We start from the raw sequence: 16,087 nt of genomic DNA, 5'->3' as shown, positions 1-16,087 counted from the left end.
CAGATTCATATTAAAAAGATTACAAGCTGATCATCGAATCCTCCTTTAGAGGAAAAAGAAAGAATCCTTGAAAACTTTTCTTGTAAAATCTGACATCCTTAACAAGTCATAAATTGAAAATACTGAGCATGCACCTTATCCCAAATTTCTTTCATTTTCACTTGAACTCTACCTCTTGTGAAATCTACTGTAGATGAGAAGATTGTATTTACCCCTTCTTATCTGATCCATCCAGAAACTGATGCTCCACACTGATATTGTTCATCTGAGGCCTAGGTTGCCCTCCACTTTAATGTGACTTTACCATCTTATGGTTGCAGAACCCTACTACACTTAATCTGTACTATTTTGATAGTATAGTAATATAGAGAAGTTGTACATATTGTTACATTCCTGGAAGAAGAAGAAAAATATAATTATTGTTAAATATGTTTTATGAAGGGGGTACTTTCGGAGTTCCATTTATTTTCTATAACAAGAACCCTCTTTTATAGATTGTCAGGGATATATATTAAAAATGTTAGGGATATTTAATTTATTAAAATAATTTGAAAAGTACATATTTTTATGCAGTAAAATTTTAAATTGATATAGTTTTTTTTATGAATTCTCTAGTTTAAGTTATCTTTCTACATTTTTCTTTGGAGATGCAAACATAAATACCATATTTCAAATATACTGCCATGTTAAAAAAAAAAACTAGATTAAGTTTCTAAATTATGTAGTTTTGTACACAGAATCTGAATTATGTTCAGTGGCATTAACAGAGTTCTGAAGAGCATTATTCTTTGGAGCTATGAATTTCCACTATGTACAGTTTGTAGCCACATGGAGACCATGTTGAAATGTCTTATTTCATATTATGTACTAAATCTGCAGTGATTTTAGATTTAATCCATTGCATTTTAGAAGAATTTTTCAATTCCTAACTGTTCTTTCTTAAAAAAAAAAAAAAAAAAAGAAGAGGAAAAAGAAAAAAAAATTTTAGACATTTCCTAGCCTGGACAAATTCATTTTCTGTACTACAAAAATCAGTCCCCAGCTTTCCTTGGAGTGACAGAGGTTAACCTCTTTAAAAAGAGTTAGTAGTAATTAGATATACTTGATCTACAGCAGTATCCTCTTAAGCAGTTATTGCAGTATTTATTCTAGATACATTACAGTGAATAGTTCTGGTTTACTTTTATTTTGTTCCATTGTTCAAGAATAAGGTTTCAGTTTGACTCTCTTTATCGATCAGTGTAATAACTCGCACTAATTTTACTAAGAACTGAATTTGGCCGCAAGTTAGTACCCTGCCTTTTTGTTTCAAGGGAAACAACAGTGATCTTGAATCAGAAACTCCGTCAGGAACATGAAATGGTTTGGATTAAATCCAGAGTGGATTTGTTGCAGTATTAATGCTGCCAATGTTCTTAAGAGTTTTTCTGTTAGGTGCTAATGTGTAAAGGACACAGGCACAGGAAGATTTAAGTTACCCAGTCAGAAATGGTCGGGAAGGAAAGAGGCAGGATCTTCTCTCTTCACTAGGAATGAAGTGCCTGATTGACACCGGAGGGGGGCTGCTGCCCTGGCTTGGGGATTCTCAGCTGCTGTGAAACAGCCTCCTCGAGCTGACATCTCGAAAGGTGGCACAGTTCTTGTGGGGTGGAGGAATTCCCTTATCCCCAACAGCTCCGTGGCCAGGGCACAGACATGGAAAACTGCTGCGGGGTCCCTAAACTAGGGCAGGGATCTTGAATTCATGTCTCTAGCAGGAATGTTCTTCTAATGGATTTGGTCTCTTTTTCATGACCTATTAATAAGGATTAGGAGCCTAAACCTGACTCTCCAGCAGTGCAAGCTGAGAGCTGTCACCACTGGGATATGGAGTCAACTTGTGTTTTCTTCTGCCTTCCTGGCTAATTGTGCTGTATCTTAGAGACAGTTCAGCGGTATTCAAGTTTGTAAGGTTTATAAAGCTTAACTACTTCTACAGACCGTAGTCATTTTCTTTTAGCTATGTCATCTGAGAACACAGATAAGATAAGATTTGTACACGGAAGTAAGATCTTCTATTTAGACTAACTGGTGTAAGTTGAAAAAATAAGGAAGCTACTAGGCAGGCCTTGTTTACTTTTTTTCTGATTATATCGGATGCTATAAATAAAATATGTTACTTGGAAAGCTTGCCTTGCCCACAGAGACTGTGGACAAGCTAAGCACTGGCTTCATACATAGAGTTTATTGTTGGAGTAAGGAAGGTAAGGTAATAGGCTCAGAATCCTACCCGAATCTAGCCTGGTATGATGCACAGCCCAGTTTGTTATATGTGCAATGCTATTCCATCAAATTATTACCAGTGGCTTTTTATCACAGATCAACTAGCAAAGGTCTAAGGAAGTATTTATGTTTTCTTCTCAGCTGTGCCTGTGAATGAATGATGCAGACAAGGTAGGCTCTAGCTATTTACTACAATTTAGGTTGCAGAAGTACATTAGATACTGCAGTTTCTTAAAATAAGTAGTTCTGTTGGTAGTGGCTTTCATCTTTTTCTGTGAGTTCGTAAGTTTACTGGAACCATTAATCAAGGATGCTGTGTGCTTACTCTCAAAGCATCACCATTCCTGATGTTTCATAGTAGTTAAGATGAATCATTGATAATACACCTAATCACACTGAACCCTTCCAGCACTGATTGCAGAACTCTGGTGTTACCATTATATTTAGATCTCAAGAACACCAAGATGGAATTTATCAAAAGCAACAAATTAACTAGTGCTTGATAAAGTACGTTCGGTTGGTTGGTTGGTTTGGTTTTCATAAAGGTTATTGCATTTGTATTGCATTGTACTAGAAGGAATTGGAAATACTCAGGGCTCCTTTGACACTTGCAATGTTCTTGAGCATAGGTACTATTGAGATAATTGTGCCACATTAATACAAATCGTGTTCTGTAGATTCAGGTAAATCAGGCTTGGTGTTTTCTGAAAGTTCTGCAAATTTGCTTGGAAATTATCTCTACAGACAGCTATTTTGGGTTTTCAAACTTTCAAATTCTAATCCCCAAGTCAGTCTAGTGCAAGTCTCCCTCCTGGAATTATGCTTGAAATAAGAAAGCTTCAGCTGTTTGGCTCAACAGTCACTAGCTTGGGTACTCTGTGACCAGATGTGCTCCGAATGGGCTGGGCTGTCTTACATATGTCACAAGTTACGTTATTACCGCAAGAGTTCCTCTCAGCATCTTAAACCAATTACCTGATTTTGGGGGAGTTTTTTTCTATATTTATTTAACTTCAAATTATTTTTGTTTTGGTCTTAAAAATCCCCAGTAGGTCAGTGAATCTTATGGTAATCAAGTAATAGAAAGCGTTTCAAAATAAACTGCATTATCCTATTAGCTCTTTCTGATGTTGTTAAAGCCTCAGAAAAGAAGCCGAAGTTATTACTCAAAAACTTCATTTTCTGGACAAATTATTCTTGACTTCATGTATTAGATGATAAACAGACCAGCTGATTACAGCTCTGGCTTTTCTGAGCTGATCATGACTGCTCTGGACCAAGGAAATACAAGTCGCAGTATTATCTTGCTTTGCTCGTTTGGTGGGTAGACTTACTGAAACCCTTGTAAATAATAAGAACAGGATATGATCCCAAGTTAACACTTTAAAAACAAAACAACTGAAGAGTATTTCTAAAGCTCTGTATAAGGCTTCATGCTTTTGCAGACATCTTAACCATTTGTTGGCATTGATAGAAAATATTCCTATAGGCACATTTATTTAATTAAACATTTATTAAATTAAATGTTACTCACGGACCAATGACAGACTGGACTCCTGTTATATCACTGCTTTTCTAGCTCTTCCAAAAGAAACTTTTAAATATCTTGAGTCAGTTAAGAGCAAAGCAATTTATACTTTGCCCATATGATATATGATTCCTTGAATGGGCTGGAGTATTAGTCTTTGGCAAAACCGTATGAATTTGTAATGCTTTTCTTTCATTTTTTTTTCAAATATATATCATTTCAATAATGCTTGTTTTTTGTTGGAAATGCTGCAAATGAAATATTGTAGTAATTTGTAGTTTGCTTCCAACTTGGCAAAACATTAATTTTTTTAAAAAGAATCAAATTTTTTCAATCCTTACTCCCTTGAAATAAATCAACCTTCAGTTCTATATTTGTTCCTACCAGGTAGGATGTGTTCTGAAAAAGCTAAGGCAAGTAACTGTAGTAGAAATGGGAGAAAGCCCTACATTTTATAACATCGTTACAATCACCAGCATAATGCTGAAAGACTTTTAAGCAACTGGTGTTTTCAGGCTAGCATCAAATACTCATTTAAAAACACCCCACCCAGACATAATGAATTGTTCTTTAAGTGTTGCTTTTTTGACCTTGGTGTTCTCCTAAGGGTTTTTCTGATTTCTGTTGTAAACAGTGAGCAGCTAACCCTTCAGGAAGCTTAATTTTGAGATCTGAAGCCTTGTTTCAAGGGGACAAACTCTGATCTCTCTAAAGGCAAGGTATACAGGCCCCGAGTCCTCCATTGATTTCAATGGTATTGCACCGTAGGGCACTAAACATGAAAAATGTTCACAGTTGAACTTCCCTGAGTGGGTGGTCGCTGGTGCTAGGATTCCTGTTAGGGAATGCTGTACAGTTTAGGCCGCAGCTGCCTGCAGGACAGGAGCTCGTACTTTTAGCCAGGGCGGATGGCGGTTGTGACTGGAGTCCTTAGCCTTCCTTGGATCCGCGGTTCAGCGCGCTCCTTCTTAGGAGGGGAACTTTGCTCAGTGTCTGCTGGGAGGGGAACACAATTCTCTTCAAGCCTTAACAGTGGCTGAAACACACAGTACTGTAAGATGCACTGCCAGCATATTTGGTATTTTAAGGTAAATGTGGTTTTTCCTTAGAGATCAAATTCTAGTACTGGAATATTAAGTCTTACTGTATCCAGTTTACTCTTGTGTTGTTTTTGAAACTGAATCCTAGTACTCATGTTTCATATTGAACACAATCTTTGGAAAATTGTCATCTTCATTTTCTGGAAGGTGTTGTTTGTGACGGTCAGTTTATACTCCTGCCTTGTGGACTTCACAGCTGTAGGCATTGCCATAAGTCTGTGTGGCCAAATTAACTTGGACTTTCCTTCCCTTTTCATTAACACGCCACTCGTAATAGTGGATGTAATAATACCCAGTGGACTTCTTTAGATTAGGTTTAAAAACTTGCTGCTATATTTGGGAACCTGATATGGGGTCATGTTAATTGTGCCTTTCATCACTGTTTCTTCTGTGTGCCAGCATTGTCCATGTATAGTTGAAGTAATCACGAAAATGAAGTGATCTAAAGTTCTTTCACAAAAGGAAGGGACGGTTCTATACCTAGAGCTAGTTGTTGCTTTACCATTGCAACACTGTTAGGAGTTCTACTTTCATGCAATCCCAAGGCAAGGTATTCCAATATTCTTCTTCTATAAAACTGCTCTTTGGTGTCATTTGAAACCCTAGTAACGTAGAGCTTATGCCAGTATGTGTAAAATAGCTGCAGTAAGAGTTATGCTAAATAGACTTGTTGCAGTTAAATTTAAGTTACAGTGTACAATTGTTTTTAGGAATGTACTGCAAAAGTATTTGAACAAAATTGCTAACATGTTTACTGTTGTAAATATTTTAATAAAAATGACACTTCAAACTTTTTTTTACACAATTATCTACAATAAAGAGAAATTTACAACCATTTACAATAAGTTCTTAACTGTTTTTCTTTATCATCAAGACAGCTAAGGTAAAACCAAAGTAAACATTAGATAGATGAAGTCTGGTTTTTATTTCACTCTGTATTTATAGAAGGAACAAAGCATCTTGGTGAAGTTCCATCCACATGCTAATGAGATCAAATAGAGCATGATGAGAAGTGCAAACGGGTACAAAAGAATAGCTGTGTTCTTCAAAAATGGCAATGCTGAAAAAGAAACAATGAAGCATGTGTAAAGTAGTGCTCTTTCAAAAAACGTGCTTCGTCTAGAATGGCCTTGGGGAAAAACAGCAAGAAAAAATAGTACCCCTCTAGAAGGGGTTCTTAGAAGAAGAGGCTTAGAAGAACAGGCTGGTCATCTCTGTCCTCTCAGTCCTACTCTCACCACGGAGTTAAAGAGTACTTTTGTTAAGCAGTACAGGTAAAGTCCCGAGAAACTGTTTCACCTAAAACTGTACACTTGAACTTGATACAGAGTTTTTATCCAATGCAACCATTTTGAAGTGGATTTACAGAGGAAAAAGAAAACCAAGCTGAGTTGTTACAGGTCTAAAAGAACACGAGGCTGGTATGGTGAAGAACATAAAGCCTGCTGTTGTTTACCCACCTGAAAATATACATTAGGTACATTTTTATCAAACTTTTTACCATGAAGAGCAACTTCAACACCCAGCTGAGTCTATGCTTGAAAAATTAATAGACTAAACTCAAATAGACTAAAATAATGCTCTTATTTTCAGTCAAATAAGGTAAGTCAAATACTTACCACTGTATCCTAGGAATGTCACGTAGATGTAGTAACCAATTGCTATCAGCCATAACGTGTTCCCAACAAAATATCCGATGACTGAATCAGATATGATGACATCTGAAAGAAACAACTGCTCTCAGCTGTTGCAGTAGAGCATGATTTTAGAGCAGAGAACACATAAAAAGTCTACTTACAATTGATGAAAAACAGCTGGATAAAGTGCAAAATGACTAGAAGTGGATAGAAGGCATTCAGATGAACATCAAAGGCATATCCCCACTCCACATCATAGTCTCTGTTCTGCTGCTTCACCAAGTACTTATTAGAAATGAACCTACACAAAGAGATATTTGAGAACACGGTTAATGCAGAGCTTCGAAGTTGACTGACAAAACACTGGTCTGAGACAGTCAGCCATATGTGATCCCAACTCTGTGCTCTGACGTTTCTGTTATATGGGAGAAAGATACCCAACAATGAGCACTGCTGGTGTTTTAGATTACAGAACGAACCTCGAGACTTTACATTTTCTTCAGCTTAAGGCCTGCCAACATCAGAAAAACGATCCCTTTTACAAGTGGAACAAGAAGTCAGTACGTCCTCAGAAATCGGAAGTTGAGAGCAGATTTTGTGGTAGCTTTATCTGAAATACTCTTTGTACCAAAAGAAGGGTCAGAAAGAGGCAGACCATAGATGCAGAGTAAAGCAAGGCAAGAAGATGTTTAGATTCATTAGGCACACGGGAAGCTTTTGCAAAAAAGTTGAGTCTGTACAGAAAGAAAGGACTTGAACCAAAGTGGAGCCATGTGACTGGTATTTAGGCCTGTAGGAAGCTAACGCAAGGACAGAGGAAAACTAGCAGATGCAGAAGTGTTTCTGGTTTGGGACAGCACAGCCTGAGACACAAACTGCTGGAGGAGAAGAAAGGCAGTACTGATTCTATGATTCTGTTTCAGGAAGCATTATACTTATGCTCCTCCTCAGGCATTTTATGGGCTGCTGCCCCAGACAGGACAGAAGATGAGATGGGCCTTTCATCTATCAGATGCCATTCTTGTATGTATCTGATTCCTGACTTTTCCAGTTAGAATCACAGAGTCATTAAGGTTGGAAAAGCCCTCCAAGACCATCTGGTCCAACCACCCCCCTAGCACCAATGTCACCACTAAACCATGTCCCTAAGCACCACGTCCAACCTTTCCTCGAACACCCCCAGGGACGGTGGCCCCACCACCTCCCTGGGCAACCCGTCCCAGTGCCTGACTGCTCTTTCTGAGAAGAAATGTCTCCTCATTTCCAGCCTGAACCTCCCCTGGCACAACTTGAGGCCATTCCCTCTAGTCCTATCACCAGTTATCTGCGAGAAGAGGCCGACCCCCAGCTCCCCACACCTTCCTTTCAGGTACCTGTAGAGAGCAATGAGGTCTCCCCTGAGCCTCCTCTTCCCCAGACCAAACAACCCCAGCTCCCTCAGCCGCTCCTCACAGGACTTGTGCTCCAGGCCCTTCACCAGCTTCGTAGCCCTTCTCTGGACACACTCCAAGGCCTCGATGTCCTTCTTGTAGTGAGGGGCCCAAAGCTGAGCACAGCACTCGAGGTGCAGCCTCACCAGAGCAGAGTACAGGGGGACGATCACCTCCCTGGCCCTGCCGGCTGCACTATTCCTGATACAAGCCAGGATGCCGTTGGCCTTCTTGGCCACCTGGGCACACTGCTGGCTCATGTTCAGGAGAGCATCAGTCAGCACCCCCAGACCCTTTTCCTCTGCACAGCTTTCCAGCCACCCTGCCCCAAGCCTGTAGCACTGCATGGGGTTACTGTGGCCAAAGTGCAGGACCCGGCACTTAGTCATGTTGAATCTCATCCCATTGGCCTCTGCCCATCGATCCAATCTGTCCAGGTCCCTCTGCAGGGCCTTCCTACCCTCTGACAGACCGACACTACCCCCCAACTTGGTGTCGTCTGCAAACTTACTGAGGGTGCACTCAATTCCCTCATCCAAATCATCAATAAAGATATTAAAGAGGATGTGTCCCAACACTGACCCCTGGGGAACACAACAATTACAAGTGGGAGTTTCCAATGTCGCTGTTTGAAAGGAACCTATCCTCTTCTGATCAGCATCAGTTTAAGAAGTCAGATACATTACTGAGAACTCTTCTAAGTGTCCTTGATTCCTTGTACATTTTTCTTTCCACCACTACCAAGAAAAAGCTCTTGGTAAGATAAAAATTTTTTCTTTTGTGCCCTCGCCTTGCCACACTGCAGAAACACTGATGTCCTGTTTTACGGTTCCCTTGCTGAGGTAGAATATATTAATAACATGCTGAGGCCTGGGTTACAAACTGTCTTGTCACTGCCTCTCCCCTTCTCTAACTCTCTAGAAGTTACAAGGTAAAACTGGTAGTGACTACCAGCAAAGGCAGTATGCACGAAATAAATAAGAGAGACATTGCTTGTAGTGGAAATAATAGCTAAAATCTTCAGCAAGAAGCACAGACCAATTTTATATCACCCTACTTAAACATAATCATCCTCAGGCTTACATTATTTAACCAAGCTGTTCAACCAAATTAAGGAATGAAGATTCTTTTTTGATTACTAACTTTCTGATCTGGAATTATTGCTGAAGGCCAACCAGCTCAGGAAGAAAGAACGCAGAATGAAATGTTCATCATAATACAGACTGATTATTAATTATCTTCTCCAGGAAATGGTAAAGAAAACTATGCCTTTTTTAAAAAGCAAGTTTTAAAATAATTCCATCAACAGCACAAAACCTACAGTCAACACTGTAGTTTACTTTATAATTTTGCCCCAGAGAGGGAACCAAGTGTCTCACAAACAGCAGAAGACTATCAGTGTCCCAACAGCAATACTGAACTCAGTTTCAGACGTTAATACTTACCACATTAAAGTTGCTATCAGGAGACCAACACCTACACAGTCTATGAATACAACCCAAAGAAGCAGCTTTATTGTTTCAAAAAAACCCATGTCCAGCACAAATCCAAATCCTACAGTGGACACTAAAAAGAGAAAAAAAATATTATTAAAGTTAACTGCAGAAAAGAAAGGATGAGATTGTAAATCAATATTCTTTTTTGAGTATGCTGTTAGGAAATCTCCAGTTTTCTTTTTCACCTTGTGATTTTTTCAGTCCAACAGTTCATTTTTCCTCCAAATACTAAGTGCATCGCAATTAGTTTATGATATAACTCCTTTACAAATTGAAGAATGCTAACATTAAGCCCAAGTGCAAATTAACACCAAACTTCTATTGCCCTCCCAATTATTTTAAAAATTCACACAATGCTAAAGCAGAATATTCTTTGTTTCATAAAAGCCCATTGTTAACCAAAACCATGTATCTGGTGGGGTATGCTTTTATTTTGGAGTTAACAGCTTTGATATAAGTAACAGCAATGTGCTATATAGAAGAGAAGTCAACCAGGGTAATACTTCTGGGTTTTCAATTCAGTCTAACAATTATATGCGAGAGACTGTGCATAGTTTAATTCTGCAATATACAGAATTGCTCTTAAGGCCTTTATTGGAAAACAGTATTTCATCTATGTTAGATAAACTGGATGTTCAGTACTTTTTAACCAAAGTATTGCTATGTGACGTGGCTTTTATTGTTGTCTGTGAAGTTACAGGGAAGTACCTAGTTCGGAATGCAGTAAGAAGCGAGTTGCAAGAGATTTATTCAAAAGAACTACAGCTCTGCTTCTGGCTTTCTAGCTGCCAAAAGGATGGGCCACTTTCTTTCACTCCATTCTGATTAGAGGATACTCCATACAGACTGGACTTTTCTCCCCTGGAGTGAGAAGGGATACAGATGTGGATCCCCTCCGTCTCCCCCGCACTCACCGCAGAGCCAGATGCTGAGGAGCACCAGGAACGCGGGGTCGTCCCTCGCCCACTGGTCCTTGGTCTGCTTCCTGTAGTGGAAGTTCCTGTAGACCCTCTGCGGCGAGGTGAACAGGTAGAGCATCTGCCAGAGGGCGAACTCGAAGTCCATCTGTCGGAAGTGGAGCAGCCTCCGCAGGTACTTGTAGCGCTTCGCCCCGGCCGTGTGCCGGGCCGCGTCGCGGGGGCTCAGCGCCCCGTTGCCCTGGCTGCGGGCGCTGACGGAGGTGGTGGGCAGCATCGCGCCGGGGCGGGGCGCTCAGGGGCCGCACCTGCCTTGGCACACCGAGGGGGAAACGTCCGAGTTTAGTTTGCGTTACGCAGGCCCGAAGCAGGCCGCGAGCAGCGCCGGCTCGGCTGGGCAAGCTGCGAGCGCGGGGGCGGCCATTTCGCGACCCCCCCCCCCCCCGTCCCCACCGGGGCGGCCATTTCGCGACCCCCTCCCCACCCCGGGTCGGTCATTGCATCGCCCACCCCCCTGCTCCCCTTCCCCCCCCCCAGCCGCAGGACCCCCAGCGCCCCCCCATGGCTCGCACCCCCTCACGGCAAGGCAGAGCCGGCGGGGGGACGGCGGGACCCCGGCTCGCTTCAGCCCCTCAGGCGGCGGCGGGCAGCGGGCAGCGGCGGCGGGGCCCCTCGGCGGTCCCCACCTCACCCGCAGCCTCTTCCGGCAGCGCTGCCCCGCGCCTGCGCGGCGGCCGCTGAGGGAAGCGCCAAGATGGCGGCGGCCGCCTCGGGCCGGTGGCGGTGCTCGTGGGGGCGTAGCGGGCGGCGAGGGGTCGTTGGCGCCGCCATGCCCAAGTACTACGAGGAGAAGGAGGAGGACGGGCGGGCCTGCGGCGGGGTGCGGGAGGACCTGCGGCAGTGCCTGCTGGAGAGCCCCTGCGTGCTGCAGGTGAGCGGGGCGGGCTGAGGCAGTGCCGTGAGGGGCAGTGCCAGCCCCTCTCAGCCCCGTCCCCAGCGAGCCTCTGCTCGTGCCTCTCGGCGTCTCCCCGAGCTGCGGAGGGTCCTCAAAAGATAGAAACAATAATCCTTTATTTGTCATCCAACAGGAGAACAAAAGCCCCAAGCAATGCTTGAGGGAAGGACACTGTAGAAGTTTGCAAAATACGTTTTTTGCATGCAAAAGGTCGATGGTAAGTGCCCGTGTGTTTTCTTCGGCCAACGGCCAGGCTGCTTTCTGTCCCTCTCCTTGTTTTTTTAAACAGAACACTTCAATTCGGTAAAGCTGGTGTCACTAAGCAGTGTCACTAAGCAATGTTTAATGTTCTTACTTCTGAATTTCATGTAATAAGTGTGAATATTGCCCACTGTTCTCATTGAGAACAACACAATTCTAGAGCGAATAAGCTAGAAGAGATGCATGTCTAAATTGAATCAGACTTAAAATGTGGCAGCTAGGGTAAATGAGTTACACGTTCTTAGTATTGCTTTTAGTAAGGCTTTGATTTAAGCACTATTTATGGATCGTGTAGTCTTAAGATACTGACTTAGGCTAATATTTTTTTTTTTCTGTGAGGTCACTGGAAAAAATGTGTGTAGATAATTCTTTAGTTAGAAGGATGTCCTGCTGAAAGGGACTTTCACTACTGATGCAGGCTTCTGCATTTGAAGGTAGGCAGACATTGTTTCTTTTTGGAGGACTCAAAAGAGCAGGAGTTTGTGTTTTTCTTAACTGAGTTGTCAAGAAAGGTAGTGAGAAGCCAGTTGTAAAAATGTAATTAGATGATGTTTCCCCAGTTTTGATAGGAGTTCCTTATCCAGAAATGCCTTGCTTGTGTTTCCGTAACATTTAAAATAGCTGAGTCATGGCAAAGATGGTATCAGATGGTATCAAAACTTTGTAAACACTAGTAATAAAAGCTCCCCCCCCCCCCTGCTTTTTTAAGCCAATTGTGATACCTAGTGAGGGATATACAGCTGGAAATCAAAGTAAACATCCTGTCCTGTACAAATTGTATTAATTTGTGACAAATGGATGTAAAGATATGCTATGTATGTAATACCTTAAATATTTACCATTTGATACTGCAGCTGCAATACATGTGTCTCTAGATGATGGGTCTGTGTTTCTGTCTGTAGATCATTAAGCAAGCCTGGTGAAACAAGTGTTCTAGCAAAGTGTCTCTAGTCATGTGGGAAGAGGCCTGGCTCTCACCTGCTTACATTTAACTGCTCCAAATTCTGAGGATAAAGAGTGATGTTTTTCCTGTCCTCTTAACTCTGTAAATCTTTGTGATAGTGCTCTGCCAAAGCTGTTACTTGATATAACAGTGAGGCCAAAAAGAGTAGTTTTTTTAAAAGGTAGAAAATAAATGCAACTGTAAACTTTAGTATGCTTCGGATATAAAAGTAGCAACAACATTTAAAACAGAAGTTGCTTGGTTATTGGACAAGCCCATTGTGAGTTAGCTCTTTAATTTTGCTGCAGTTCTGAATTCTGAAAGAGGATCAGTTATTGGAGATAAGATACCTATTCAATCTAATATCTAGATGTTCTGGATGTGGCTCAATTGCAATCTGTATCTGTAATCTTCAAGACTGACTATCTAAATTCATAAGAAATCTATCAAAATCAAAGTATGTTTTTCTGCTTTACTGGGAAAGAACTTGCCATTTAGTTTCAATCGGGGTTGCGTGAGAGATTATATTTTAGCTTTACTGACTTGCCCTCTATTAAATGCTGTTTTTTTTGTAACTGCCAAGAATAAACTTAAAGTTTTAATAGGCTGAATATTTATTTCAGTTTTTACTGATTTTTTTTCCCAGACACTTTCTGTATATGTTATCCCTGTCCTCACTGACATTTCCAGTGACTCTCACTTAAACCCAACCTGAATTTTCCTCTTTCTACTCATCAGTTGTTGGGGGGGAGCTCTTAGCAGATCTACATTCCTTTGTTTTCATGTGTTCCTTGCCAGCCCCCAATGCTGTTCTTTATTCGTGGTGTTACAGTGTTTATTTCAGAATGCACAGGGTACTTACCACTTCATTTTAACTTTATATGAGATTTAAGGTAGTATAATATCTGTTTAACTGGAAAAAAAAACACCCTATGGCATGTTGGTTATATCTCTAATTTTATGTACAGTGACTTCTGCTTTATTTTGTACTTTATTCTGATGTTACCAGTGCCAAAATAGCATAAGCGCTCTGAAATATTTCTTTTGTAGGATGTAGTATGATCTTAATATATTGCCTTCAATTTTCAGTTGGATGCCAGGGCAAGATTCAGAGGAAAGAAGGGATACTGAAGTCCTTGTGAGAAAGAGAGCCAGCCGCGGGAAATCAGGATTCATCAGCACATTAACCAAAACAGAGGCTTAAGTAAGAAGATTGTATCTGCTGCATCCTTTCGTGCAGTATTTTCATAGAAGGTATCTACTGCTGAGAATTCTGGCAGATTGACCTGGATGTGCATTTAAATGTTAAAAAGAAGGTGTGCATAAAGCTGCAAGTTCTGGCCAAAATGGGTACCTGTCATGCACTTGTAATAAAATATGTAAAATCAGAATAAGCTGCAAAAGTTATCACTGTGTTTTGAAGTTAAATTTTGGTTATATTAACTCTGATAACGTTTTACAGTTGCAAATAATACAGAATTACAGACTTGGGGCTGGTACTTGACAGGTATGCCAGAAGATACCTCAGGACAGAGATGTTTCTGGAGTTGATGAGTTGACCAAGGTTATGAAATGTGTGTGCAAGCTGCTTCCTTCCCAGTAGGTTTGTTACACAATAACCCTGCACTAATAGGTAGGAGTGTCAGTGCTTTGCAGTGCCACGTATATACAAGGGTGGCATCTTTTTCCTTGTGCTACAAACGCCCTTTAATATGATGTTGGCATACCTGTTTGTTAGCATGGTCTAGTTGTCAGATTGGACAACTAGATTCAAATATGGTTTCTCTAAATTAAATGTCTTAATTAAATGTCTGATTAATCTTACAGTAATCTGATTTCTCATTGTATTGACACAAGTACAACAGAATGATACCATTATTTTATTCCGTAACTTGAGTGCTGTATGCCAGGACATGGCTAGTTATATACTGTTGGATGGGGGAGGAGGGAGTTCCTGACAGGCCAACAGGTAAGGAGACCGTGGATGCTGTCACCGTATTCTAGAAATAGTTACAACAGTTTTTAAGTTCCTCTGGGATGATGCTGGACCATCCATTTGCGTTATTTTTTCAGGCAAACATAGAATACTCATCCCAACATACGTACAAACTATGAGTGATGATTTGGACCTTACTGTTTGTTGGAAATTGCGTTCCACAAACTGTGAGAATATTCCTTGTTTTTGCTTCGTCGCTTCTCTGAATTCTTTGGTTTGCATTTATGGGTGTAAAAAGTTCAAACTGCCATTCGTGTTCAATTAAATTTTAACTGGTTTCTATTAGAACTTAAACTCATGCTTCCTTTATTTATTTTTTTTTTCTTGTGCTCAAGAAAAATTTCATGTAACTCCATAAGTTATGGAACAGATGCAGTGAAAAAGCAAATGAATGGAGGAAAATGATGTTTTGCTTTACGTTGATCAAGGGTGACTGGCAGATCTGCCTGCAGTATGGCAGTGTTCTTTTGTATGTAGGTAACATCTATGTTAGTCTCTCGCCACGCCTTGGTAAGGAAGCAGGATTTATGGGGGTAGCAAACATTAAATAACACTTAAACCATGACTAGTCAATATTTGCAACTTTTGTTTAAGAACTTGTTCCTGAAGAACGGGTTTCCTTCCCTCAGTTCCTTCCTTCCTTCCTTACCTGCCTTTTATATAAGAAATAAGTAATAAGATAACTCACGTAGAAACTCAAGTACTTTCAGACAAGCTGATTAGAAGCAAGATTAGGAAAGAGTGAGAAGGGAGAAAGCCATAGTAACTTCTTTTCTTGGCTAAAACTTGCAGCCGTGTAGCTGATTTGCATTTAGTCTGAACAGATGGATGCAACACTTACTGTTGCATTTCATCAATGATAAAATTGATGGCTTCTGTGAATGAGCATGTTGATGATGTAATTCTGTCTTGAGAAACTTCTCTGTGATAAGTCAAAGTATGTTTATATTGCTTGTATATGTAGAATTTGCATATTTTTTGCAATCAAATCAGCACTGATGTCACAGTTTCATTTTCTGATGATCACGTGAAAACTAGTTCATTTGTTGAAGTGCTGCAAATGTTGTTTTCCACAATCTAGGTACCACATTATCTATATATAGTAAACTGCTGAATTGATATGATATCTTTGAGACATCTTAACTTTGCCCAGGGAGGTAGTGGCATCACTGTCCCTGGGGGTGTTCAAGGAGAGGTTGGACGTGGTGCTTAGGGACATGGTTTAGTGGGTGACATTGGTGCTAGGGGGATGGTTGGAGCAGATGATCTTGGAGGGCTTTTCCAACCTTAATGATTCTATGATTAGTGCTCTAATTTCAAAATATTACTCACAAGCCTTCTTTGGAAAAAGGTAATTAAATGGGAGTAAAACCAAATTTAAATCTACTTGGCAGATAATTAAATGTCGCTTAGAGTGAATGCTACAGAGTAGGAATGGGATGTGGTTTGGTACTCGAGGAGTCTTCCACTGGCTGCTTTACCGCAGGGGACTACAGGCTTGATGCTTCATGTGGTCTGTTCCTTTCTCTCAGCCCTAACCACTGAACTTCACCTCATGGTGC

At 40.9% G+C, this 16,087-nt stretch overlaps 3 protein-coding genes across 8 annotated transcripts in view; 2 read left to right on the top strand and 1 right to left on the bottom strand.

Annotated features, from left to right (window-relative positions):
* MGAT4A (alpha-1,3-mannosyl-glycoprotein 4-beta-N-acetylglucosaminyltransferase A) overlaps positions 1 to 5,685 on the top strand; it is a 77,522-nt gene extending 71,837 nt beyond the window's left edge. For all 5 annotated transcript variants that reach the window (XM_048048142.2, XM_013180697.3, XM_066983935.1 and 2 more), the window contains one exon: positions 4 to 5,685. In XM_048048142.2, coding sequence (XP_047904099.1) covers positions 4 to 30 — 27 coding nt within the window. In that variant the 3' untranslated portion in view covers positions 31 to 5,685. The remainder of the gene's footprint in view (positions 1 to 3) is intronic.
* On the bottom strand, positions 4,152 to 11,082 carry UNC50 (unc-50 inner nuclear membrane RNA binding protein). Of its 2 annotated transcripts, none has more exons than XM_048048144.2 (6): positions 10,943 to 11,082; positions 10,368 to 10,682; positions 9,403 to 9,523; positions 6,689 to 6,828; positions 6,510 to 6,611; positions 4,152 to 5,950 (listed from the first exon to the last, which is right to left on the bottom strand). In XM_048048144.2, the coding sequence occupies exons 2-6, from the start codon at positions 10,645 to 10,647 to the stop codon at positions 5,814 to 5,816; spliced, it is 780 nt and encodes a 259-aa protein (XP_047904101.1). In that variant the 5' UTR covers positions 10,648 to 10,682; positions 10,943 to 11,082; the 3' UTR covers positions 4,152 to 5,813. The 2 variants fall into 2 exon arrangements, with proteins under 2 accessions (XP_047904101.1, XP_047904100.1); XM_048048143.2 differs by having other exon boundaries at positions 10,368 to 10,678; positions 10,943 to 11,081.
* On the top strand, positions 11,083 to 15,644 carry COA5 (cytochrome c oxidase assembly factor 5). Its single transcript, XM_013180635.3, has 3 exons — positions 11,083 to 11,301; positions 11,459 to 11,542; positions 13,619 to 15,644. Exons 1-3 carry the CDS (start codon positions 11,125 to 11,127, stop codon positions 13,658 to 13,660), a joined length of 303 nt encoding a protein of 100 aa, XP_013036089.3. The 5' UTR covers positions 11,083 to 11,124; the 3' UTR covers positions 13,661 to 15,644.
* The last annotated feature ends 443 nt before the right edge of the window (positions 15,645 to 16,087 follow it).

This window comes from Anser cygnoides, chromosome 1 (assembly GCF_040182565.1).
Source record: "Anser cygnoides isolate HZ-2024a breed goose chromosome 1, Taihu_goose_T2T_genome, whole genome shotgun sequence".
Taxonomy (NCBI): Eukaryota; Metazoa; Chordata; class Aves; order Anseriformes; family Anatidae; genus Anser; species Anser cygnoides.
Note: the sequence above shows the minus strand (reverse complement) of the source record. Positions and strands in the feature narration are given on the sequence as shown.

Coding starts and splice junctions, on each gene's coding strand:
- UNC50 (XM_048048144.2), bottom strand. CDS start 10,647: ATGCTGCCCACCACCTCCGTCAGCGCCCGCAGCCAGGGCAACGGGGCG. Junction 9,524..10,367: donor CCTCAGCATCTGGCTCTGCG/GTGAGTGCGGGG, acceptor TTCTCTTTTTAG/TGTCCACTGTAGGATTTGGA. Junction 5,951..6,509: donor GACATTCCTAGGATACAGTG/GTAAGTATTTGA, acceptor TTTCTTTTTCAG/CATTGCCATTTTTGAAGAAC.
- COA5 (XM_013180635.3), top strand. CDS start 11,125: ATGGCGGCGGCCGCCTCGGGCCGGTGGCGGTGCTCGTGGGGGCGTAGC. Junction 11,302..11,458: donor AGAGCCCCTGCGTGCTGCAG/GTGAGCGGGGCG, acceptor GTCATCCAACAG/GAGAACAAAAGCCCCAAGCA. Junction 11,543..13,618: donor TTGCATGCAAAAGGTCGATG/GTAAGTGCCCGT, acceptor TTCAATTTTCAG/TTGGATGCCAGGGCAAGATT.